Raw genomic sequence first — 25,993 nt, 5'->3', positions numbered from 1 at the left:
TTGTAACTGGCTTTATTCGCGGTCCAGAGTAGGGCGGGGTTGGGGGGAGTCAACAGTTCCTTGAATTGTAAAGACATGGATGTGGTTTTACTTCCGGTTTGTACTTTATGTTGTTAGCAACTGTTGCCAGCAGAGTTTTGACTCAGGACAGGTGTAGCCCAGTCTGAGGACCACCAGTCCAGAAATAAGTCAACAATGGCCAGACATTTTAGGTCAAGGTGAGTTTATTGTCCAAATAGCATAACCTAATTGCATCCAAAACCACTTACAACTCCACCCTCGAATCTGACTTCACACTCGTCAGAAGAACAAGTTGCTTTTTAAAGATCACTTAGAACTTAACAGCTGACTTTCTCACGTCACCATTGTAGCCGACACAACGTTCCCCTCCCCCCTGGGTTTCCTAAAGACCTTATTTTTCCCCCCCACACTGATCATGCTACTTTAGCATTGTCTAGCATCCCAACCATAAAACCCACCCACACCTGTTATAGAGTACACTGTGAGAGAATAACATCAATATGATATGGTATCACACTCTTAAAGCAAATTAAAAAAAGAAAAAATAATAATCCAAGACAAGAGATCATAACTGAATAACTGATAGATCTGAGGTACACGGCAGAAGGATAATAAACATAAGGGAGACAATTTGATGGCCTGGTGACTTGCTGGGGACATACAAGATGATCAGCCAAGAATGACAGCCAATAAAAATTGAGACCTTTTTAATCTAATTTTTTTTTTTTTTTTTGTCAAAGATAGGCACCTGTTGAAATGGAGTGGCTACTGTAACGGCTACGGTCAATAAGGCACTTCTCCCCCACAAGTAAGCTGCAGGCAAAGCCGTGATCTGCAGCTCCATCAGGTGTGTGTTTGTTGATGGCATCTTACGACTAGTGTCTGCTAGCCCCGTCAAGGTTAAAAGCAGAGGGGCACAGGTTCTGGCTGGAGCACCTCTTCTGTGTTGTTTAGACTCTAGAACCATCGAAGGCCACGTGGGGTAAGGAAGTCACAACACCCCCTGGATCTTCCTACCCAGATGAATGAGCGGGCGGCAGCTGCTCAGAATCACCGGGAGTCTGCACCGAGAAATGCCTGTGTGCAATGTGTACCTATGGAGGGGCTTCTTGACTTAAGGGGACTTCACTGTCTCAGTATTCATTTCCCTTTTAAAGCTATTCCCAAGGTTGGACTGTCTAAGATAAGCAAAGAGGAATCCTTTGGACTTAGAAGTCAGCTGGCTTACTTAGACTTCTCATTGCTACCCCCAGTATCCACACCACCAGTATACCCTCTTGAACTAGAAAATCAGTATTTACAGGACATAAGGTACAAGTGTGATCCTCTCAGTCCTGTCCTCATAGCCCGCCCATGCAGAGAAAGCTCATCCGCCCTCTTTGTGAAAGCCGTCCAATCTTAAATCTGTTGGTCCTACAGCTCTCAAGGCACAGATTGGTAGATCCCCAATAGCTAGACTATAAGAAAGCTATTAAACTCCCTCTGAGGGGTCACTTATCCTGCTAGCAACAGGATGGGGTCCAGGGCAGCTCCATATACCCCTGGCCCGGGGAGCTGCTAGAGAGGTGTCTTGGTTGGCACACACTTTAACTGCCTCCAAGATGTGCCCTGCGCTTCCATGGTGTCCTGGGGACAGTGCACACCAAAGCAACCCCTAAAAGCTGTCCTCTTCTAGAAGGAGTTCACTCCTCAATGAATGGTCAGCCTTTGTCTTGCAGGCTGCCTGGCTATTAGGAACTGTTATGAATCTCCTAATGCTTAGCATATTATTTTTGGCATATTAGGGTTTCCTCCCCACTAGGATTTGGTCAAAACAGGGAAGGATCAAAATTTGGCAAGCTGGGGGACCAACTTAGCCCCCACAGATGGAGAAAGAACAAACAAGAAGAAGAAAAAAAAAACCAAAGAAGAGTTTGTTATCAAGGCAGAAAAAGATCAGAGTCTGCAATCCCTTTTGAAGGACGTGAAGGGGGTGAGGGAGCAAGCTGAAATCCACAGGGTGATTTATACTCCTTTGGGACAAAAATACTACCAAGGAGACCCAGATTTAAGCAGAGGGTATCGATCACCAAGGAATCAAGGCTCCCCACCTTGTGTAAGCCAAGAGCAGACAGAACAGCCACTCTGCACCCTTCATTAGACAGGCTCGGGGGACGGCAGACAGGAAGTGTCCTCTCCATCCCGGATGAGAGAACTGGAGGGGCAGACAGTAGCCTGTTTCTTCTCTGCTGGGTCAGTTTCCTTCATTCTGTATTGTTAAACCCCAAGGTCATGTGTGCCTTGTGTAACTCATCAGGCACCCCAGGTGCCCGAGAACTCAAGGGATTGTGTCTGTCAGGAGTATGGGCTGTGCAGTGTGAGCTCTGGATAAACACTGGCTAGCTGCAGGCTGCTCCCCGCCCCCCCCTTCTCAATTTGTCACCCACGGTTCCAACACAAACTCCCTAGAATTTTAGGGTCATGCTAACTCCCCGAGTCCTGATCCTTCCTAAATACACTCAAGACCGGAGGAACTTGAGTTCCTCCCTTTCGGTGTGCATCCCAAACTCATTCCACCCATGCTTCCTATCTGACCCACTCAATGGGACTCAAAACCTGAAGCCATTCAATGCCGCCCACAGAACCTGGCCCTGCACAGCACTTCCTGCCACTGTGGAGGACGGGAGTGAGAAATGGATGGCGCAGACTGAGCACCACAGACGTCCTGGGAAGACTTGGAAGACCATCCTAACTTGGGGTATCAGTGCCAAGGAGAACTAAACTGGTCAACTTTCATGATGAAGGGGCCCTATGAAGAAGAAAGTCCTGTTTCCAGAGGGGCTACAAGATGGGTGTGTGTGTGTGTGTGTATGTGTCTCCTAACTGTCTGCCAGAATTTTTGATTGCTGATCCAGGTGAACTACGTGCAAATCAGGCTTGCCCTGTCCACTGCCTGTGTTTGCCGAGTGCCTGCCTCATGTGGAGGGGCCCTTTGGCGTGCTTTTATCATGAGGAGGGAGCCTGAGTCAAAGGGGAGCCTGGTGACCTTTGAGGCAGAAGATCCCCGGGGCCTGAGACCTTAGGGTCAGATCCCTTCTGCCTTCCACCTAGGCCCAGCTTCCGCCTTCTGCCTGCCCTCTGCCCAGTGCCTCCTGCTAGCGGCCTTCCCAATAGAAACTGTATAGCTGCGAGGTATCGTGAAAACAAAAACGTACATTGTTATCATTATTGATTTTGTCCAGTAAACCTGAGGTAAAGAATACTCTCTTTGAAGAATGTGATGGGGGCCGGGGGAGATCCAGGAAAGGAAAGGAGAGGAAAAAAAACGGATGAAATATAACCATGCTATGCTACCTGAAGGAAATTAACTGAGGAAAGCCTTTCCAGTACAAAGAACTCATCTCAACCATCTACTCCGGGACTTGAAATTTAAGCAGTAAAATAATATATTATAACAATGTTTCTAAAATAGCAGCACACCGTGAAACATTACAGCTAGGTACTGTTAATGTGAATAAGGATGAATGATCTCAGCTTAGCAGCGAAAAATAATAATAAACAGAACAAAAGAAAACAAAAGATAAGAGACCCTTAGCTGTTTCTCCGTCTTCAACCCTCACACTAGGAAACAAGGCAGAGCCTGTGTATGAAATTCTTTCTTCAAAGCAGCCCTGTTCTGATCTTTTATCTTAAAAAAAAAAAAGGCAAATATTTTAACAAATAGCTTCATTACCTGTCAATTGACAACTGTGGCTCCAACTTCCATTTGCTGATTGCCTCAAAGAAGTAGGAGAGGAAAAATTCAAGTACGATGAAAACAACTTTGCAGTAAAATTAAACAAACAAACAGAAAAAAAAAGGAACAACCCAAAAACAGAAAAGGTAACAAAATGCCGCACCCTGATGTTTCTTTTCATGTCCAAAGAAGAAAATTCCAGATGGAGATTCAGTCCTTCTATGCCACCAGAATGGTTTAAACCTTTGTTTTTAGGCTGGTATGGGAATGTCAGCGGAAGGATCTCTTAGTCCTGGTAGGGACACCAGAGTTATGTACCAGAACATCAGACTCCAGAAGTGAATAATAGGAAGGGGACAGGGAGGGGAGGGGCAAAGAAGGAAGGAGTATTCAATATGATTGCATAAACCATCCCATCTACCCACCTCCCCACCACCACCCCAACCCAGAACAATTTTTCAAAGTGCTTTTCTAATGGAATGGTTTATAACAACGTTAAACTGTGGACCAGACATGCCAGTCAGCACCAGAAGCTAAGTTGTTGTTTTCCTAATAAGGGATTACAGATCACCTCGCCCTCTTCATAGGATAGCTTTGTTTCAGATTCACTTGTGGTCTCCATCTGCCCCCCATTTAGATGAGTTTTGGTCATGGCCCATAGCTAGTTCCCTCCATTAGATAGCAGTAGGTAGATCTGCAATGAACCATGTTTGGAGGAAGAAGCACAAACTCACCAAATACGAGCTTTAGGAGCCAATCACCTGTGTCCGACTGGCAAAAGACATATCCCTTAGATAGCAGCTACTGTAGACAGCGAGAGAATGCAACGGAGAGACCCCGCCATGCTAAGTCTTGGTGACACGTGGTGAGGTGTCAAAGGCGCTTCTTACATCCAAAATGATTCAGCCATGTGGACAGGTAGTTCTGTGCAACCTCCCCAGCGTGTCCCTTCTTGCTTCTGATTCCTTCTTGCACTCATTGCTCTGCAATCTAATCCTGCATGCCTTACTGGCATTCACGGCTCCTTGCAATTCTACTAAAAGGGGCATATGTACTAGTTCACAAGCAAAAGACAGTTTCCTCTAACTGGTTCCAATATTGCAGGTGTACGTAATCGAGCTAGCCTGCGCGTTCTCCTGTAAGCATCTTACTAAGACTTTTCCATCATCAAACAACAACTGTTCGCTTAGACAAGGGATCCCCTTATTGCTGTACTTTGAACAGGCACCACATGCGTTTCAATTATAGGGCCCTTTCCTCTCACTTCTAAAAGATCTTTAAATACGATCTAGGTGGGGGCAGATTTTTTTTTTTAAGTTTCATCCTAAAACACAAAGAACAAAGCATAACTAGAGAGAGAAGGAGCGAGCAGATGACGAACACGCCTCTCTCTTGTGGGGCCCCGAACGGCGTCCTCACAGGTCAACATCCCGAACGTCTGTAGGGGTGGTGGCTTGGTCCAGATCGTCCACAGACTTGGATCCGTTGTTATGCTGCTGCTCTTGACGGAATTGCTGCAGGCTGTTGAGCAGTACAGCCTCAATTTGCTCCTGGCAGGCTCTGAGACAATCCTAGAGGAGGGAGGTCCAGACCGGAGCCATTAGCATATTTACTTGCACAGAACCTCTCCCAGAGACAGACACTGTCCAACTCACATCACCCCATACTCATTTTCCTGTAGAAGGACATATGAAGAAGGGATGTTCTCAAAGGCCGCGGAAGCTTAGTGCATGAAGTGGCGTCCATATGCTGGCAACGTTAGCCCCACGTGGCAGCTACAAGTCCATCCCAGATTGAGCCAATAGGAGCTGCCATTTCAGCTGAAACCCAGGCATTTCCTCTTCTAAACCACAGACCAGAAGGTGATCCAGCTTTAAAAAAAAAAAAATCCCTTGCCTGGACATCAAGGGGCCAACTGGAGGTTTTCCGTCTGGGAACGGTAGGAGGTGGCACAGGATTTGGTTCCCATAGGATGCCACACTGTTAGCCAAACCAGCAGCCAATGAATAGGTAACAAGGGGGATGCTTAACTGCTTAAAGTGTTCAGAAACTGTAACACCCTGCATTTTCTGCTCCTCTATCACCCTGGAACTCCTTTCACAAACACAATGCAGAGTGTTTACAAACCTCAGGACACTCGGGCTTGGCCAATTGGGGAATAAGCAAGAATTTGCACTGTTGCCTTTATTAGTCTATATTTGGTAGGGAAAATCCAGAGCAAGCTGCCCCAGGCAGAAGCTTCTATTAGCTGGGAGACATGGAATGCGAGGGCAAGTCCCGCTGTCACTGGGATGGGACTAGGGCTCAGGCTAGGAGGCTGGAGCCAAGGAAACTGTTCTTCGTAGGGACTTTTCCCTTCGCCTCTTGGGTCTGGCCCCCCTGCACTCCGCAGCAGCCTATGCACACAGAAACTGCGCTCAACTGAATCTTCCCCTGCCTGCCCACAGTTTAACACACACTTCCCCTCTGTTTATTTCTCGGTGCAGATCTCACCACCTAGAGGTTGCTATTTTTACAAGCACAAAAGCATTATCTTTATTTTCCAAAGACCTAAAATAAAGTTGGCACTAACTACCAAGGAGCGAAGTTTCCGTTCCCTCCCACCTCCAATTTTTCTTTCCTATCTCTCATCTGTTCCATGTTTCAAACTGTAGCTTGAAGATGAGGAGTGACAGCCGACCAAGGGCAGGGGGCAAAGGTGAAATGCTTCCCCGAATCTAAGAATGATGGGAAAAAGGAGGACGGTGTTTGCTGCTCAGTCCACACTAGCAGGGCACAGTTCCATTCGTGACTCCCATCTCTCTTTCTCTGCCTAGAAAGATGAACTGCTAAGTAGCAGACCGATACATGATCACGGTTTATTATGTGAGTGTGGTATGTTTTTTATCTGTCCCGGAATCTGAAAGAGTCCTTGGGACTTTGAGATTGGATGTTTCTTAGGCTGGCTTTAACCAAGCGATCCTCCTGCCTCAGCCTTCGGAGTATCCGGGACCGCAGGCACACAAACATGGCCATCTTAGATGTCTTTAAAGGAAGGTAAGGATTAGCAATTATTTAAGACCAGGATGTGCCACAGGTCTGGTCCTAGAGATGGTGTGGTCCAGCCCTGGGGATCACCAAGCCAATTTCATCAGTGCCAAATGAAGGGCTCATATGCCAAGGATCTAACGTCTCTCACCCTGATCTGTGGGCAAGATCATCTGGGTTGGCACATCCGGCCCATCGTCATGACCAATGTGCATCTCCATGGTACCAGTGTATGAATCATGCCAGATGGTCCTCTGAGGAGATCAGCCTGCAGAGAGCTTAAGGACTTGACTTTAGGATTTGCCGTTTCCTGACTCTTCCTGCTAGCAAGCCTTCCCTTCTAGTGGCCCAAGACTTTAAAGGGACAGTGCTGAGAAACCCCTCCAGGGAAGACAGGACATCTGGCAGTCATTTCCACTGGACGTGGAGAGCCGAAGGCTCAAAATGATGCAATTGGCATGTGCCCACCAAGGGCAGGTTCACAGGCTAGTCTAAGCAACGGAGGGAGATCCAAAGATTTCTATAAAAAATGTACACTCTCCTTTCTGATGTTAATTGAAAGCCAGTTCATTACTGACTCTGGATAACCCTTGGCCTATGATCCCTCTCACTTGGAGAAGAGAACAAGGGCTAACGTCAGCCTAGGAAACATGGCCGGAATTCCACCTGCTGCTCACAGTAGACTGTTAAACCCATCTGGGGTTTTTGCTGGACAATTTGTTCTACTTTTATCTAGGGGCCCTCAGTCCTGGCTCAGGCAGGTAGAAATCTCAAAAGCCTGCACTGCCTGAACCATGGGGAACACACCACTTACTGCTGGTGGAGAAATCTGCATGGTACCCTTTCAACGTCAATAAATCCCAGTATAGTAGCATCCTCCTCCCCCATAGATCTGTGGGAGCCCTTCTCGGGCCCAACAGGGCAAATGAACTTCCTATGAGCTGGCAGAAAGTGAAGACGCCATTGCAGGGGAGTTATGACTTACAATGAACAGAAGAATAAGCTACAGGCGGCGACTTAGAAGATGGAAGAGCCCTGCCCCCAACTTAGCCACATAGCTTGTGCCAGGAGGCCGCGGGAGAGAAGTGTGGAGTTCGGAGCAATTCCAAAGGGACAGGACTCACAAATGATATCTTAATAAATAATCAGAGTATCAGCAAATTTGGAGACGTAAGAGGCCTGCAGAGACCAACCAAACTGGGAACAGGCTTGGGGAATGGGAGGGGCTTGTCCCTGAATGACAACAGAAAATCCACGCAAGTCGCCAGTTTGAGAACTTTCTCTGCGAGTTCTCTGCTTCTTTCAAGATGTAATGAAGGGTACGATGGACAGAGATTCTCCAGAAAGGAAGACCCAGGCTGAGTGTGTGTGTGTGTGTGTGTGTGTGTGTGTGTGTAGGGGTGATGACAACAGTGCCCCCGATGAAAAGATGCTACATCCCTGTGACAAGACAGAACTCCAGGACCTCAGCTTTGCGGCAGCCTCCCAAAGCAGCAGGCACTGTGTTAAGATGCCCCAAATTAAGCTGATTAAAAGGAAAGCTCTAATGCTAGTCTGTCAGCCGGACAGGTGGCACTCCACTGCGCTGGAGGTCGGGCACCCCTCCAACTCCTCTGATGACGGCCCCCTCCCTGCACTGCCCTGGTCCCCCAGCCTCAGAGCCCTGACAGCAGCGGCTGTGATCTCCGCTCGCTACTCGGTCCCCGACTTCCTCCACTTGCTGGCTCGAGCTCCCTGCCCTGCACCCTCCACCGGCTGCATGAATGGGCCACGGAACTCCAACCATTAGCCCTCAGTGTAACTGCATCAGTCCATTTTCCCTACACACGCACTGCACTCAACAGGGGGACAAAGGGCTGAATGAGCCCCAGACCCGCGGCCAACTCAGGCAGAGACAACTTAGGAAACTATCTCATTCTTCCTTTCTTCACAGGCTGTTTGGCTTGTTTCCTTGCATACCAAATGAGACGAGGAGGGAGGGAGGCAGGCAGCCCCCAGCTCTAGCCCACCTCCCCCGCCCCCCAGCCCGTTGCCTTCCAACCAAGCTTCCCAGAATTGCTGACCTGGTAAAGCCCACTAAAGGGTCACATGGATGTCTTGAGAAAACAGCAAGTCTCAAGCTAAGGGGAAACAGAAGAGATGCTAGGGACCTCACAGAAAACTTGGGGTTCAAAACAAGCTGTATTTCCCGAAGTTATTAGTTTTCTAATTCCTCACTGATAAGCAGTATCATAAAAAGCCAAGATGAGCCTAAGGGAAGAACATTCTAGAATCTACTCTGGTCAGTTCTTGGGAGCATGGCAAGAAGTTCTGACGTAACCCAGATCGAACTAGCTATCTGACTAGAGCCTGTATTTGGTCTATTAAATATCTTCTAGAAATGTTCTCATATCTTTAGAGCATGAAAACCTCAATTCAATTCTTTGTTCCTCCTGGAAATGCTGGGAATTGAACCCAGAGCCTTGCATGTGCTAGGCAAGCATTCTACTACCGAGTCCCGTATCAAGCAGAAGTTCCATGTAATTCCTTAAGTGGGTGGTTGAGAGTGAAGGTTAAGTGACATGCACTAAGATAAATCTTCTGACATGTAATCATGCATGTATAGACAGACAGGTAGATAGAGACAGATGATACATGCTCCCAAAAGTTCTGAATGAATGAGAGGCACATTTGAAACCCATCTGCCTGCCCTTCGCTCCTTCCTTCCTCCTTCCCTCCCTCCCTCCAGTCTCACTACCCGATGACTGCCAGAGGCTTGGGATAAAAAGCCAAGTCTAGTTGGGTCTTATTCAAGAGGCCCTATGGTCAACTTGACAGTGAGGTAAATGCTGGACCAAAGTACTATCTCACTGTGGAGGGGACGGAAAAGGAACCCAATTCTGCAGGGGTCTAGGATGGTCGATCCCTGCTCTCAAAATCACCCTTGGCAACGGAAGCCTGGGTAGGTAAGAAGTTCCCCGAGAGCCAGCCTGCTTTCCTGGCTAGGGTCTGTTTTTAGCAACTCTTAACTTGTAGCTGGAAGTGAAAAGCACTGAAAATACACTACCCTCTGAGACTCCCCTCCTGTAAAACTGTCAGGCCTCTCACTCAAATTTCTCTTTGGAATGGAGCGTTCTGGTTTATTTTGGCAACAAGATGGGAAAACGAAGACCCGCTTTCTCAGAGCCGTGTGGATCCCTGCAGTCCCAGCTATCTGCTGCCACTGAGTCGTGGAATGCAGTCCACGGGTGGCAGATGAGTCAAGGGGACCCACTTTCAGTCCTGTTCTCAGACCATCCACTTACAGTGAGAGTCGAACATGGTGGCTCAGAATAGACTGGGAAGAAAAAGGTGGGGGGCTGGAGAGATGGCTCAGTGGTTAAGAGCATTGCCTGCTCTTCCAAAGGTCCTGAGTTCAATTCCCAGCAACCACATGGTGGCTCACAACCATCTGTAAAGAGGTCTGGCGCCCTCTTCTGGCCTTCAGGCATACACACAGACAGAATATTGTATACATAATAAATAAATAAATGAATGAATGAAAGAAAGAAAGAAAGAAAGAAAGAAAGAAAGAAAGAAAGAAAAAGGTGAACTCAGGACCTTCGGTCAGCTCTCTGTCACAAGGCGGCAAATGTGGTCCTGAGTGTTGGTTTATTTAATGTATCCATGGGACAGCCCAAAACACCCACTGGCATTTCACAGGGGTGGTCCAGGATGTTTCGTATGTATTTGTATACATAATGCATACATGTCTATATATCCATATAGATATATACCAACCATTTTTATCATATTTTAGTGATATGTACATCTGTACTGTGGGTTATGCCCAGGATACTCATCTCAACCTGAGCTATATATGCATTTGCTATGGACTTCCCTTTCTTTCCTCCTCCCTGGTCCTGGGAACCTCAGTTACACTTTTTGTTTCTACGAATTTGACCTCTCCAGCTGCTTCTTATACAGCCCGATCTGGCTTACCTTACTTAGCACAGTGTTTTTCAGCTTAATCTCATGCTGATGTTTCTTTTGAAAGGCTATACAGTATCCCATCACATGGTCGCATCACATTTTGTTTCTCTAGTCCAAGGCCCTGTTTTACAAACTTTATTCTGCTCAAATTACAATCAGCCTTGTGAGTTCCTTCACTTAAAGAAATGCCGTTTTGTTTTAAATTCAGAACACGCTAGCATTTGTTAATCCATGATCTTGTCAGGCCACTCCAGGCTTTACTTTTCTTTTTTTAAAATGCAGTTAATCTATTTTATGTGCACCAGAGTTGTGCCCGCCTGTGTCTGGAGTTACAGACCATTGTCACATGGGAGCTGGGAATCAAATCCAGGGGCTCTGAAGAGTTGTCAGTGCTCTTAAGTAGTAAACTCGTCCCAGCCCTTACTTTATATTCCTCGATTGATTCCAAAGTTATTTTCTATGCTCCATCTGCCTATTCCAGCTTTTAGCACCGTGCCTGGGGACTACTCCCTAATGTAGTGGCCTGCAACAACTGCGCATTCTCAGTGCTTCCAGAAATGAATGGGGAGGCGTGATCCAAACACACCACTTCTTCATTCCCAAAACGGTGAACAGAGCCCGAGAAAGCAGAATTTTCCCTCTGAACACCAGTGCATTCTAAATGGAAGCTGTATTGGCCTTCTCTCTGGAATTCAGCTCCTCAGAGAACATGTGCTGATGGAGGGGGTGGGGGAACTTTCAGCACCTGGGGAGCTGTGGGAACAACAAAACTTTCCATTGAGAACACTTCCGGGAAGCAATGAGTGACCTTCAGGGGCGTCAGTGGTACCCGTGGAACTTACTGAGTCACAGCCATTTACCTGGACAGTGAGGTCAAGCCGGCTAGTTCCTATGTCAATGCCTAGGTTTTAATGCTGCGAGGTCTATTCTTGGGTGTGCTGTGAGAATCAAGCATCACCTGCACCCCAAATTAAGACAAAACACGGGTCCCTTGCAGAAATAAAGTGCCAGAGACAGTGAGATGACTCAGCGGGTAAAGTTGCCAACACCAAGCTTGCTAACCCAAGATGAATTCCCAGCATCCGCATGATGGAAAAGCCAATTTCCAGAGCGGATTGTTCTGGTTGTATTACACACACACACTATTGAAAATGTTGTTAAAAGAAATAGCTGCTGGGAGTCTAGTTGTATTTGTCTCAGTCTGGCGGCTGACTTGGATTTTCTTACTGCTGCATGGTGTCTGAGAGGGAAGGGAGCATCTCCAGTAGGAAATGACAGGCTGGTGTGGGGTCATGTAAATCAGGGCCCAGACAGAGAGTCTCAGTGGTCGACCACATGAGCAGTTTCTGTCCATATGTAACAGTAAGGACTGGGGCAAGAGAAAGTCAAAGCACTGAGCCCTGCTGGGATGTCAGCCAATCAGAGCAGGCCTTTAACTGTTGAAAATGTGAAGACACCTAAGGGTCAAACTGCTGTCATAGGCATTTGTGTGTGCAACCAGCTAGCATCCTATCCACAAAGGGAGCCTTAAAAGGAGTCATTAAGAAAAGGCAAGAAGAGGGACGAGGCCCTCCACACACACACTTCCCTTGGGGAATAATAGATGCATTCTTCACCCTGTCCTGGGGCTGGAAACAGAGAACTTTGCAATCTATATTTTGGAGCCCTTGCTGAAAAGCATACATTTTGGCACCAACATTTAATACAGTCCATCTAAAAACTGGTTCAGAGAAGAGCCCAGGCTGGGTTCTACCAAGCTCTTTAAGGTCTGCCACTTGTCTGAGCTAGCGGCCAAGGCCAAATCCGAATACAGGTAAATTGACGGAAGGCCTTGAGCTCCCCGAGTTTAAACAACCGCTGTTCAGCAGACCTTGGGGAGACACCAGCCACAGGCCTGTGTATCACATGATCACGTGACATGGCCCTAGAACCCAGTAAATTCCTTCACAGGGCACTCTCATTCCTGAGCCTCTCCATGGTGAAGCACCAGGACCTGAGAGCCAGCAACACTCGCCTCTCTCCTTGGCCTTTCAACGAAATGCCTTTTGCAAATACCAAGTTCCCAGCAGCCACAGCAGTGAAGAGTTTCCAGGCTGGAGTCAGAGCTCAGAGGCACTGAGTCCCTGCTCTGCTACTACCTGTCTTGCCTCTAGATTGCCTCCTTTACCCCCTCTGCTGCCTGGTGAAAACGCAGGTAACTGTCTATCTGGGCTCTGCGTGCCATCCCAGATGGAGCCCTTCCCAACTGTTATGTCCTAGGTGGTAAAATCAGGACCTTATGGAATCTCAGTCCGTCTCAAAGCCCTCTCTTGTTTAAGAGCTCTGAATTCTGGCAGCCGGCAGCAGACTTGGGGCTATCCACGCAGAATGGAAAAAGTCTAAAGCTAATAATAGTTTCTCGAATTTGTATTGCGCTTGGTCTCTGTGTGCCTTGTCATTCATCACAACTTTGATCCAAAGGAAAGCCTGAGACAGGACGGTGGAAAAGCCTGACATCACGCACACAAGGCCACCTCTTGAATCTGCTCCCTCCACGGCTGCCACTGCCCAGCCAGCTTTAGCTGTCCCCTCGTTGAGCCTTACCGCCTCGGAGGGGAGTAGCAGAACTGGAGCCTCTCCATGGCAGAGCAGAGGCCTGACAACGTGTACATAAATGGACATGAACCCCACACCACAGAGGAAAAGTAGTCAACAGCCCTCCCCCTCCCATCAGCCTGCTAAGGTCTGTCTGGATTTTAAAGCGCATGCAGCCTTTCAAGCCCACAAAAGGAAGCAGGAGGTAGCGGTGCACACCTGTAATCCCCGCCACCAGGGAGGCAGAGGCAAGAGGATCACAAGTTCAAGGTCAGCCTGGGCAACGTTGTGAGACTGTCTCTCAATAAAATGATGATGTAACTCAGTGATAGAGGGACTGTCTGGTATGCCCAGAACCCAGTCCCCAGTAACACGAACACATTGAGAGGGGGAGGTGTCACTCCGCTGGAGCTTACACCACCTTAAATGCTGACCTTCAAAGACAAACAGAAAGAAAGAAACAAACAACAACAAAACCCAAACCCCTTTGACCCGCTACCACAAACCAACCACCTTTCCCGGAACTTTGGGAGAGACATCCGGTTTTGGCCATGGTGGCAGGCACCTACCACATCAGTGTGGGTGATCTTGGCCAGCAGCTCGGTCAGCGCATCACACGTGAGTGTGTTCACTTCTTCATCCTGCTGAAGCCCGCAGATGGCGGCTCCCACACTTCCAGTGGCGATCATCGATGGTGGGTACATGGCAAACTTGAAGTCTGCAAAGAGAGAGAGGCTACGAGTTAAGCCCAGTAGCAAAATGGGACCCAGAGCCTGCCAGGCTGCAGCTGCACGGTCATCAGAAGGCATGGGGCCGCTGCCCTAGCATCCCTGGCTCCAGAGCCACTCTCTCCCTCGACTCGTTCCACAGGAACCTTTTTTTGCCAACTATGGATATTCTCAGCCTTAAAAAAGAGAAACTGAGGCAAGAAGGGAAGGGCAATTATCTGAGTGTATACAACGAGTCACCAAGGGCCCCAAGTCCTGAGGCATCTATGCCCTACCATTGTCCAAGAAGTCAATACATGGCAGGTACCAGGTTCTTTGCCCTGGCAGGGCCAGGGAGGTGAATAAAATGTGGCATCTCCATGGATGATAGTGGAACAGAGTCAAAGAGGCCATGCAATTGTACAAACAACATTCCATCCACCCTACAGGTGGGATAACTATGGGTTTTCAATGTTTGAAGGAAGGAGGATTAAGTATAGGGAGATGGGGGAGTCATGAGAATTTTTGTGAAGAGTGATACCCCCAATAGGATCTTACTAAGAGTAATAGGTCTCTCCCTGACTAAGTGTAAAGAAACACCACAGAGGAGCTGAAGAGTCGACTCAGCTTATGGCTTCTGCAGAGCAGCCAAGTTTGATTTCAGCACTCACACCAACTGTCTGTAGCTCCAGTCGCAAGGGATCTGACATCCTCTTCTGACTTCCACAGGCACTGGGCACGTGCACGGTATACATACATACATACACGCGGGCAAAACAATCCTAAGTGTGTGTGTGAGTACGCGCTCACGTGTGTGCATGTCAGCTAACTACAGAAGCAGTAATGTAGGAGATGAGGTGAGGTGGCTCAAATTCACTTAATTCTCAACTTCTCACCCCATCGGAACAGAGGACAGAACTTGACTCAAACACCAAAGACTAATGTTTACTTTCCAAGGAGTTAAGGCAGAAGATTCATCTCAGTTAACAAGGGCAACTTGGGACCCAAAACTTATTTCCTACCGAATGATTCATTCCCTAAGGGGCTTCTTGACTACGATCCAGTAATTGTGGGCCTGCCAACTGCTAACATGCATGCATTGAATGTGATGCCTGTTTAACATGAATATCAACCACAGAAGATGATCTTATGGATGGAAGGAGACCTGGGAACTGTCAAGTTGATCCTGCCCTTGCCCCTGTCTAGGGCTCACAAACTAAAGAGGAGACAGTGTCATCACTCAGTCCAGTAGCAGTTGTGAAACGGGACCCACTTTCCAGTGTACGATCTCTAGTTGGAGCAAGACCCCAATAAATCCAGTGGGGACAGAGGGCAGAGAGCATAGAGGGGCAGGGGAGTCGTACTTCAGATTGTAATGAGACCACCGGGCGGACGTGCAATGCTCAGGGCAACCTAGGCTCCTCCCTTCTTTTCAATGCAATGCTCCCTGCAGCAGTGTGTCACTGCGAGGGTTGTTCAGTGGGGAGCGCGGCGCCTCAGCACTGAATCTCTACTGTTCTTAGCTACTCCGCAGATCAGCGAACCGTGCACGCGTCTCCTCCCACCTGGACTCAATCCCAGGAATACTGGGTAGGCCTGGCCGTCTGTCTGTCTCTCTCCTTGGCTTCCTTCCCTTCGCCATTCACTACGTTCACCTTGAGGGCCGTATATTATGGGGTCTCACCCAACTCCTGCTGGCCGCCAAGCCCTGCCTGTGTCTTCTCTATCCGCCCAACTGGTGTGACAGGGCCAGTCTCCTTGCCTCCAGCTCTGCTGTAGGTCTCGCCCATATGGGCCACAGGAGACTGTTTCTCTGTCCAATAACCTTGTTAGCGCCCCTCTGTGACATTCATTGCGCAGAAGAGGCAGCCAGCCCATGGCTCTGGGCCCGCAGAGGCCCTGGGTGAGAGAGCACCTGGCAGTCCCCAGTGTTCCCTTTCTTATGTCCAGGCTCCAGATCAGAAGGCATGAGCGTCCTTCCCTGTAGAACTCTGTAGTCACACTGCTAACAAAACCAGCTCAAGGTTAACATGTGGAGCCGGAGGGGCTATTTTTCTTGACCTGGGGTGCAGGTACAAGACCTTTATGTGGGGAGTCCTCCTTGGGCACAGTTGACTGACTCTTTATACCATGATCTGACACACACGACTCTTCCCCCTCCCCGGGGAAAAACAGGTCTTCCCAAGAAGTAACAGCTTCTTGTGGCTGGATAGCTAATTTATTACACAGCAATACACACCAGTATGGTGTATTATGCTTGGTTTCATACATACTACACGGCTATCTTCAAAAGAAACTTTTCTGACCTAAAAAAAGGGTAATAATTTGCTGGGCAGTGGTGGCACACACCCTTAATACCATCACCTGGGAGGTAGAAACAGGTGGAATTCAAAGCTGAATTCTCACCCTCCGCTGCTCTCACCGCCTATTTGGCTGTTAAGTCAGTGGTTACCTTTGCCATGCAACTCACACTTATTCAGATGTGGTTCACCTAGAGCCCAGGAGCAATGCCCATGTGAGGAGTCCCAGGCTGGCCTCCTCACTCCCTCCTGGTGGGTGCAGGAAAAGGACACATTTCAGGAGAATGTTAATATTGAGGTGTCCGCTGATTTGTTCAGTTCACTAGGTGTGTCGGACTTCTGACTAGGGACACCTCTGTACTCCAATCCCGTCTGCGTTTAGAACAGTCCTCAGAGTTACCTCCTACACAATGAAGGAAGACACAAAAGAAGGGCTCTTAGTCAGAAGCCCAACTACTCAGAGCCTGGACTTGTCCACCATCTCTGCAGTATCAGCAGGAAACTGTGGCATCCCAAGGATGCCACAGAAGCAGCTGGGTGTCTGGAGTGGCTCCCAAGTCTGGACAAGGACCAGGAGAAACACTCCCTATCCAGAAACTTGGAATCTGCACTTCTTGGTGAGATTTCACTGGCTTTGCTAATGGAATTAAAATCTGGGATGCTGTGTGTGGTCCTGCTCAAAGAGCTTAACACTGAGTAAAAGTAGGAACCTAAGTAGCGCTGGCTAACAAAGCCTCCCAGGGGCTGCTTTATTCTTGCCCGCCACTAGGGGGAGCGTCGTTTATTTTATTTTTTTTTCTTTTTCAAGACAGGGTTTCTCTGTGGCTTTGGAGCCTGTCCTGGAACTAGCTCTGTAGACCAGGCTGGTCTCGAACTCACAGAGATTCACCTGCCTCTGCCTCCCAAGTGCTGGGATTAAAGGCGTGCGCCACCAAACAAACCCAGAGTCTGTTTTCTCTGCTTCTTCCCCTTCCTCAACCTATAGTGAGGGAGGTGCAACTTTACAGGACCAGACCCAGGGTGCTCATTGGCCAGCAAACGACACCCTTGACATCATTCAGCACGCACTCATCTGCCACCCCCAGAAAGGATTCAGCATGGTGTAATGGTAATAATCGCTAGTGCCAGAGTTCGCTTGGGTGGGAGGGGGAGAGGGCTACTGCGCCCGGAGAAAAGCACCCATTCATCTTCGGGCCAGATGGGATGTGAGATAACCAGCATCACTCACAGAACTCCAGTTCAATAAGCTACTTCCTCCTCTCGGCCCCATGACTGCCCTTTGGGGGCAGTTCAGAGGCCCTGCTGGAAATGTGGGTTTCATTCTTCCTTCCTGGCTACCAGAGGCTTGGATTACATTCTAGAACAAGAGTCAAGTCCCCGGACGTTTCAGGGCCACCACAGTCTGGCTACAACTTGGGGCTGGACATCAAGGACCACTTTTAAGAGATGACTAAGTGAACCCTAGGATTCCGAAACCTTGGGGTGGAGGTGGGGTAACACGGGCAATTGGGTACAGTTGGGCTCCCAGTGCAAAAAGAAGGGGCTGTGGGGTATCTGGAGCATTTGTACCAAGTTTAAACTCGATGCTACTGAAGCCACATGCTAAGAAGGAGGAGGTTGCTGGTACCCAAGTGAGTTCCCGGTCATCTGGGGGAGGGGGAAGCTTCTTGCTGTTTTGCTGACCTGGGACCCCTGGTGCAGAGCCCGTCAGAAGAACTGAGCCCACTTCTGCCTTCTGTGGAACCCCGAGTTCCAGGAACCGGAGTTATGAAGACCTCTCAGGTCGTTCAAACTCCACCCCGAGACCAACTGGGAGAGTCATACCAGGCAGTTTTGAGTCACTTCTCTTCCAAAAGCCACTGTAGGCTGAAGAGGGAAGGAAGACACCTCTCTGCCCTATCACCAACCCTAGAGTCCCATAAAGACAGACTGCTGGTCAGCCACGCTTCCCTCCATGGGCCCCTGAACTCCTCACACTCTCTTCCCCTTTCACACACACATACGCTCCGCACACCCCCTCAGAGCCGCTGCCAGCAGCTCTTTCACAACTGATTTTTCCCATAAACGAGCAACATCACCCTGGGGCTGGCTATCTACCATCTCTTCAGGGACTGCCCCCTTCCCTTGCCATTACCCTGTGAAGATCCTGGCTGCAGGCGCTTCCTCAGCTCCAGGGTGGGATAACCAGGACTGGAGGTAGAGAGTGAGGCAGTGTGGTATGGGCATCCAGGAGCAGCAGCAGTGGCGGAAGGGGCAGGCTCCTCCTGCCTTTGGTCCTTGAGTCACTCTGAGCCTGCTGTTTGAGGGTCCTGCCATATTTGGTCCCACTAGATCTTAGCCCCCGGCCCCCGAAGCTCATGTCCCCAAGAAGACTGTGGTTGAAGAGCAGCAGGTCTTGGTGTTTAGGCTACTGTCCAGCCTACTGCCTGCCCTGCCCCATCACCAGTAGGCCTCCAGAGGCAGAGCAGGGGAGAGATCAGGGCCCTGTGGTCAGGCCTGTCCTTTCCACACTCAGGAGGCTTGAGGCTCTCTCCTCCACTTTCACCAGGTCTAGGCCTCTGGCTGGGTACTTGGCATCCGGCTCTGACCTGACTGGAGGTACCCTCTCCCCTATCCTTCCCACTCCTTGGCTAAAGCTAGGCTGCGGCCCCCAAAGGCACTCTTCCTGACTGCCCCCACCTCCCAGCAGACCTCTGTCCTCAGTCCCTGGATCCCAGGCTCCCCGTTTTGGCCCCAAAGTTGGCAGCTGCTCCAAGGATCTGGACAGGGCAGCCAAGAGTGGGGGATGGGATCCCCAAGAACAGAGAATGGGCCTGTGGTCTATATAGGATTAGGAGAATCTATCTACTCCAGTGCAAGATCAGGGAGAGAGAAGCAGTGAACAGACTCCCCCAAAGGTCTGTTCATAAAAAGACAAGGTCAAAGCAGGTCTCTGGCCGTTGGCAGCTGGGTGATGAGGTTATTTAGGTCCTGGGGTCAGCTGTCCTAGGGCCAGAGAGAAAAAGTTGTTTCACCCCTCCCCCTCGCTGAACCAAGGCAAGAGAGGAAAGGGACTGAGTTCCTGGGAGACAAAAGAGCAGGTCAATGTGGGACTGACCTCTAGAGTTTAGGCCAGTGAGTAGGAGAACAGCAGGGAACAGGCGACTGCTGTCCAAAGGGAAGCCAAGGCTTCTGGGGCTTCTGTGTGCACACACCCCCCAACACTGGCTGTTGGAAGGATAGGTAACCCCAAGGTCCCCAGGGTCTGGACTAAACCAGCAACAGGAAACCTACACACACACACACACACACACACACCCCTAAAAGTGGTAGGTAGAACCCCACAAACAAGCCAGTCGGAGCCTGTGTCCAGTAGCAGGAAAAGCTGTGTCCACCTTAAGTGGAGAAGCTCGGGTCTCAGACTTTCACAGTTAGTACCGTTCATGGGCCTTATAAATCACAGGGCATGTTTCACTGTGGGCTTTAGTTCTCCTATGCCTTCTACAAAGGCTAAAGCAATGATGCAGCCAAAGGCTTGTTTTGCAGATGGAGTTGAACTTGAGAGAGGTGAAAGAGCGTGTGCAAGTTCTCCCAGTGATAAGTAACAAAGTCTGTCTGACCTTTTAACTTCGAACAAAGCTGGGGCTCTATTGTTCATGACACAATCAGCTATGCAAACACATAATTAAGGTGTTACAAGGAATTAAAATGTTACACCCCACCCCAACTCTCCATCAAAACTATGCGGTTCAACAACCCCTGGGGAACTGAGCTTCACCTTCTGACCCTGAGGCGATGAACTCCTGACACATCTCCCCTGGACTTCCAAACTCCTAGAGCCTGGGTTCTCAACTTTCCTAATGCAGCTCCCCTTTAATACAGTTCTTCGAGTTGTGGGGACCCCTAACCATAAAATTGTTTGGTTGCTACTTCATAACTGTAATCTTGCTACTGTTATGAATCGTGACATAAACATTTGATATGCAGGATATTTGATATGTGACCCACAGATTTAGACCCACGATCCTAGCATCTTCTACCCAGGTGTGGGCCAGTAACAGTTCTGTATCAAAATCTTTTCCAGGACTTGGAAAATGAATCTTTCCTCAAAGGTCTACTGCCTCCTCAGCAGAGGGAGCAGCCAGAGGGCAATAAATGAACCACGGTGAATAAGAACTCTTTCCCACTTATCAGGGCGGACTGCGTATTTCTTGTCGTTGTTCCTTTAACCTATATTTGCCCTCACCTTCCTTAAATTCCCTCTTGCGCTTATCTCCAAACTGTCCTTTGCCTCAAAAGATTAAAGATTTGAACACAACCAGTGAGCAGCCTATATAATCTTCAAAGAGCACTTCAGGCATCATAAACAATATTTTAGCAGGTACTAATTTCTTTTCTCTTACCACACCTGTCCCCATAAAGCATTTATGAGTGAAGCAGAGAAAGAGAATATTCTAGTTCCGATAAAGAGCAGCGAAGAAGCCAGAAACGAAACCCCAGACTGGCTTACTCATGCCCACTTGCCTGGACACCTAAAGGGGCAGAGCAGTTGGTACTGACCCACTGGCCCCTAGCGCAAGCCCAGGAACCCCCCCTCTCACCGGTAGCACACAGAGCGATGAAGGTCTGCGCATGCTTGCGGATCAGGGACAGCTTCTCCTTCTGCTGGGGCAGCTTGCGCAGGATGTGCTCGATGAAGTCGTGAGGGGTGACAGCCGCCAGATTCCACTTCAGCTTGCCGAGCACCACCAGTTCCCACTCCTGCGAAGGGTGGGAGGAAAAGGGCAAAGCACTAAAAATCCAGAGGCTGACTCCAGGCCTGCTTTAATGATTCTCATTAAGGCTCAGCTGTCAGATCAAGCTCATGGGGGGTGGAGGGAGGGGAGTTCATTTGTCACCTTGCCCCTCATGCTTCGAAGTCGCTGACAGGTCTTCTTGTGCTGAAAATGTCAGGCTCCGCCGAGGATAGAGAGGGCAGGTAACCGCTGCCAAGACCCCAAGTTCTTCTAGGTTTCTACCTATCCCCACCCACAGGACCCTGATGCCCACAAAATGCTGCTGCCTGCCCACCCAGAAAGCTGGACCTATAGCAAGATCTAGTCAAGGTCATTGTGGTATCATGGTAATAATTTATTGGCTATGTCTCTATTATAGGGCTAATAGTCTCTTTACTGCTCATGGGGGGAAAAGGTGATGCTTCCAGATTCGGAACGCAAAAAGCTTCCTTGGCCCAACTCATTGGCAACCAATTAGCTGGCCTTTACTTGTGGGACAAAGTTTTTCTCTGTGCTGCTAACACTCCTCTTTGACACACCATGCAGGAGTCTTGGGGATAGGACACTTCACCTTTTCCCCTAACTCCTCACTGGACTTTGTCCTCGCGACTAAAGAGTCTGAGGTGGTCACTTAAGACCCCAAATTGCAGTCATTTGAGGCAAGGTGGAGGTGCTTAAACAGGATTCTAAAACCCTGTCAGCCCACGTGCCGGGACACCGCCACCTCCTCTCTTCTGAGCTGCTCACAGCACTCCCACTAGTAAACAACTTTGCGCCTCTCCTCTTGTGAACCAAATAAGGGAAATGATGTCCCTCCCAATGAACTGGACTAAATACAATAAAACTGTAAGAGTATCTGCACCCGAAGGATGCGGGCCTGAGCTTCCGCCTCTCTGAGGCAAGCTTGAATCATGCAAGACCTTGTTTCTTTTGTTTTGCTTTTTTTTTTCTACTTTTTTTCCTGAACGTGGAGGTGCATTCAGAAGAAAACTGTCCCCGGCGACCAGTGACGCCTGGCAGATAGAGCCTGGCTGGCCATGACTTGACTCTTCCATCTGCTAAGCTCAAGGGTAGGTTACAAAGCACTAACTAGCTATGGTATGTCCTGGAACAAGCTCTTTTCATCCTTAAAATAGGAGGGCTCTTCTGGACCCCATGCCTTCTGGATAGGGGGTGGAAAGCTGCCATGCTTTATTCGAAGAGAGTTAAGTTAGCTTCTCTGGTCCTGGAAAAATTAGGGTGTCATGAAAAATACCTCAAATCCTCCAGCATATCAGCCACACGGAAGATTCTTTTTCATGTGTTTTGGGATAAAAACAAGCTGGTCTCTAATTCTGATCTTTTTTATTTTATTTTATTTTTTTTTACAAGCTTTCAAGTGTGCCCTAGCTTTTAGCAGAAAGTTGGGATAAAGATCCGCTTAACTAGGCGAAAAACAGAGATGGCTTGAATCCCAGCTCTTCCTTCTTCTAGGGCAATGTGAGCACAAACTCGTCCTCCGCATCATTATTAAAAGAAGCGGATCTTCCAAAAGAAAGCACCTTTAGGGGCCTCTCAGCCCAAACCAGAAGCAGCTGAAATCTGGCAGTGGTTCAAAGGTGAAGTCATTCGTGCCCCTCTCTGCATTCTCGGCAATTCCTCCCCCAACCTTGCTCATGTCTACCACTGGGTGGCAGCACAAGCCCAGAAAGGAGGGCTTCTCACAAAGAGCTCAGTTCAAGAAGCCAGTCTCAGCCTAGAAGACTTTGTGCAGGCCCAGGCCCTGCCAGCAAGTGGGGAGGGAGTGGGTAGAGGGGGTGGTCCTCTTCTACCAGTGCAAGAGAAAGGTGTGCAAACCACTGAAGGTGAGCCCCAGAAGCTGCAAAAAAGCTGCAGGTTTCCGGTGTGTGGCTGCAATAGGAAGAAAAGCTGCAGGAGGGGGGAAAAATGGGAGATGGTGGAGAAAACTTTTCTGGCAGAAAACCAGAGCCAAGACAGGACCTTCTGGGAACTGTATCCAGACCACAGTCCCCTCTGGAGCTAAGAATCCATCCTTCCAATCCCACCAACAGAAGGCCAAATGTTGACTTGACATAAACGTTGTTATGCCAATACTTAGTGATCAGCTACTATATGTATTGATACTGTGAGACTTTATTGATCTGTAAGACATTACCTGTGACACCTCCAGGCTCTTAGGAGACACAACACAGCTAGCTTGTGAGAATTCAGACCTCATTCTCGGGTTCAGTGGAAATCTAGACCTTAATTAAAATTCATTAAACTATTCTATACCCCCCAAGACTCACTCACATTCTCTTGAACTGAATTTCACCCTCACAATTTTCCATGAGGGATAGAGAGTTTTGTTCACCCCCTGACACAGGAAGACTAAGCTATCTCCTACTTAAAAGAGACCCCTGGTTAGCGTGAAGGCTTCAGAGGTTCCGGGCAATTCTGAATTCTAAGATGGACCTTGGAGACGGTGGGTGGAAGATACAGTGATGGGGGGGGGCAGAGTCAGGAGCAGGGAGGGTATCATTACCAGCAGCTCCTGAGGCTTCACGGAGTTGTCGGTGTAGATACACAGCTTTTCAGCGGTCAGCGGGATGGTCTCTTTGAGCTTAGAGGCTAGAAACATGCACACTGCACCCAGGAGCTGAAGATGGGTCTTAGGAGTTGGGACTCCAGCCAAGAAACGGTCCAGATAATTCATGGCCAAAGGAAAGACTTCCTCTTCGCACTTCTGTTCTTCACAGACCTACAATCAGAGTGGAATGGGGTCCGAGAATACCGTGAAAAAAAAAATGCATCAGAAAAATAGGAAAGGAATTAAAAAGTATAACCAGTGGCGACCCAAAAAAATTTTTTTTAAAAAAAATTTTTGTTGAGAGGGGGAGGGGAATAGAAAGGGCAGTAAAAACAGAGGTGAGAACATTAGGGTAAATCCGAAGAGCCCTCGGGACTCTGATAGTCCCCCAGGGCTGAAAAGTGTGGCTAACTAAAGCCCACCCCCCAACCCAAAGGCAAAGCCCAGAACAGCAGCCGCCTGCCATTCCCTCCGGCTCCTCGCTTCTCCGCGCTCTCACTCACTCTCTTTTTTGGATTTCGTCATCTTTTCAAAAAATCAATAAAAATATTCTGGAAGCTCCAAGGGTCTACTTCTTGGTCTCATTCGGATCCCCAGACCCTATTCTATCATTCCCGACAATTGAAAAAAATGTCCAGGGTGGTCTCGGCCGCCCAGGGGCCGCTGTTGGGGCGGTGGGTGGAGAAGAGAGGGGGAGGGAGGAGGAGGAAGCGCGCCGCAGCCGCCGCAGCTGGAGCCGGAGCACGGGAGACCGCTTCAAAAAAAAATTATTAAAAATCGAGGGAAAAGCCTAGAAACGTCCTTTGGGCCTGAAAACCCCAGAGAGGCTCCCGGCTCCCCAGAATAGAGGTTTGGGGGTGTCATCAAGGTCGGTATCTCCACCCCAGGGCTCTGGATCCCCGCTGGGGAAACTTGCGAAGTGTCCGGCTGCGGCCCACAAGGGCAGTAGCTAAGAAAGCTGTCCCCAGATGGGAGCTGGGGAAGACTAATCAGGGAACCTCTCTCAAGGAGGCACGCTGGACTGTGATCTCTCATTTGGGGATATCCCCTAGCCCGCTCTACACACACCTCCTCCCTCGCTTCCTACCCCACCCAAATCTGCGCGCTGAAGAAGCAGTCAAACTGTAAGTAACCTTGGTATACTGGGGGCTGGGAGAGAGGGCACGATCAGAAAGAGGGTAGCCACGAACATGGGGTCCCTGGGGTAGCGGGCGAATATTCCCAGTCCTTGCAATTGGAGTTTGCAAAGCAACATGGCGAAACCACGGCAGGTCCAGGGCTGTGCATACGTGGGCACCCTGCTCTCTCCGCAAAGACTGCAAACAAGGCTTAAGCAGCGGTTCTTTCAGATTCCCCTAAAAGTGTGACTTGCAGGGCTCTCCTGAATTCCCTGTTTCTCTGCCCCCTACTCCCCCTCCAAAGTGCCAACGCGGAGTACCGACCACACGCAGGGGATCCGAGGTCAGGACAGCATTGCCCCAGCTTTACTGGCGCGGGGGGGGGGGGTCCTGTCTTTCACTGTTGGTGTGGATTTTCAGGTCCACACACCCTCGGGGGCCCCACTGAAGGCAGCTGTTCCACAAAACAGGTCAGGATGGGAATGGGAGGACGAGGAAGCCACAAGCAGACGCAGACACGCGCGCGCGGGATGCCATCCCCCCCCACCCCGACATCGTTGCCTCACCCACGTTTCCTCCCCCAGTTCACCTAGCAAGAGACAGAACTGCGTCTCGTCCAAGGGTGCGGGGACACCTCGCGCACGAGTGAAGGGAGGCTGGCGCTACTCCTTGCAGTTTTAGGGTCCCTGTGTGTTGGGGCGGGGAGGGGGGTTAAAGAAGGTAGGACTGCCTCTCCCTGAGAGCGTCGCCAGCACACCTACCTCTAACATCCAGGTGGCCACCATCCTGCGCATGTACGGCTGAATGTCCTTCTGCACGCACTTGAAATAGGAACACTGCGGGAGGTAGCGCTCCTCGATGGTCAACAGGTTCTGCAGGACGCGGTCTTCCAGCAGGTTGCGGTCCGGCACAGCCCTGCGGACCGGGTCCACCTCGCAACACAGCAGCTCCATGGCCAGCCGGCGACCACTCGGTCCCGACTGTGGAAGTTTTAGTAGTTTTTGGAGGGAGGGGGCGCTCCCCTAACCTCCTTCCTTTGGCGAAATTGGTGATTTGAGAGAGGGAAAATGGGGGGGGGGGGAGGAGAGAGAGAGAGATTGACTGAGAGAAGGAGAACGAGTGGAAGGTGAGCGAGCAGAGCCTCAAGGGCTGCCTGCCTCGCACAGTCCTTCCCTCGGAACTGCCTTGCTCTCCCCAGCTCGCTCTCCTCACTCTGAGGCAGTGACGCAAGCTGGCAGAGCAGTTAGATCTCCTCCC

At 49.5% G+C, this 25,993-nt stretch overlaps 1 protein-coding gene across 1 annotated transcript; it reads right to left on the bottom strand.

Annotated features, from left to right (window-relative positions):
- Positions 1-218: 218 nt before the first annotated feature.
- Ccnd2 (cyclin D2) lies at positions 219-25,993 on the bottom strand. The gene is made up of 5 exons (XM_057772888.1): positions 25,498-25,993; positions 23,574-23,789; positions 20,876-21,035; positions 13,858-14,006; positions 219-5,307 (listed from the first exon to the last, which is right to left on the bottom strand). Exons 1-5 carry the CDS (start codon positions 25,687-25,689, stop codon positions 5,152-5,154), a joined length of 873 nt encoding a protein of 290 aa, XP_057628871.1. The 5' UTR covers positions 25,690-25,993; the 3' UTR covers positions 219-5,151.

This window comes from Chionomys nivalis, chromosome 1 (assembly GCF_950005125.1).
Source record: "Chionomys nivalis chromosome 1, mChiNiv1.1, whole genome shotgun sequence".
NCBI lineage: Eukaryota > Metazoa > Chordata > Mammalia > Rodentia > Cricetidae > Chionomys > Chionomys nivalis.
Note: the sequence above shows the minus strand (reverse complement) of the source record. Positions and strands in the feature narration are given on the sequence as shown.

Excerpts from the sequence above, each read along its gene's own strand:
- Ccnd2 (XM_057772888.1), bottom strand. The coding sequence starts at position 25,689 with ATGGAGCTGCTGTGTTGCGAGGTGGACCCGGTCCGCAGGGCTGTGCCG. Across the intron at positions 23,790-25,497 it reads TGGCCACCTGGATGTTAGAG|GTCTGTGAAGAACAGAAGTG; the intron begins GTAGGTGTGCTG and ends CTCTGATTGTAG. Across the intron at positions 14,007-20,875 it reads CATCGCTCTGTGTGCTACCG|ACTTCAAGTTTGCCATGTAC; the intron begins GTGAGAGGGGGG and ends CTCTCTTTGCAG.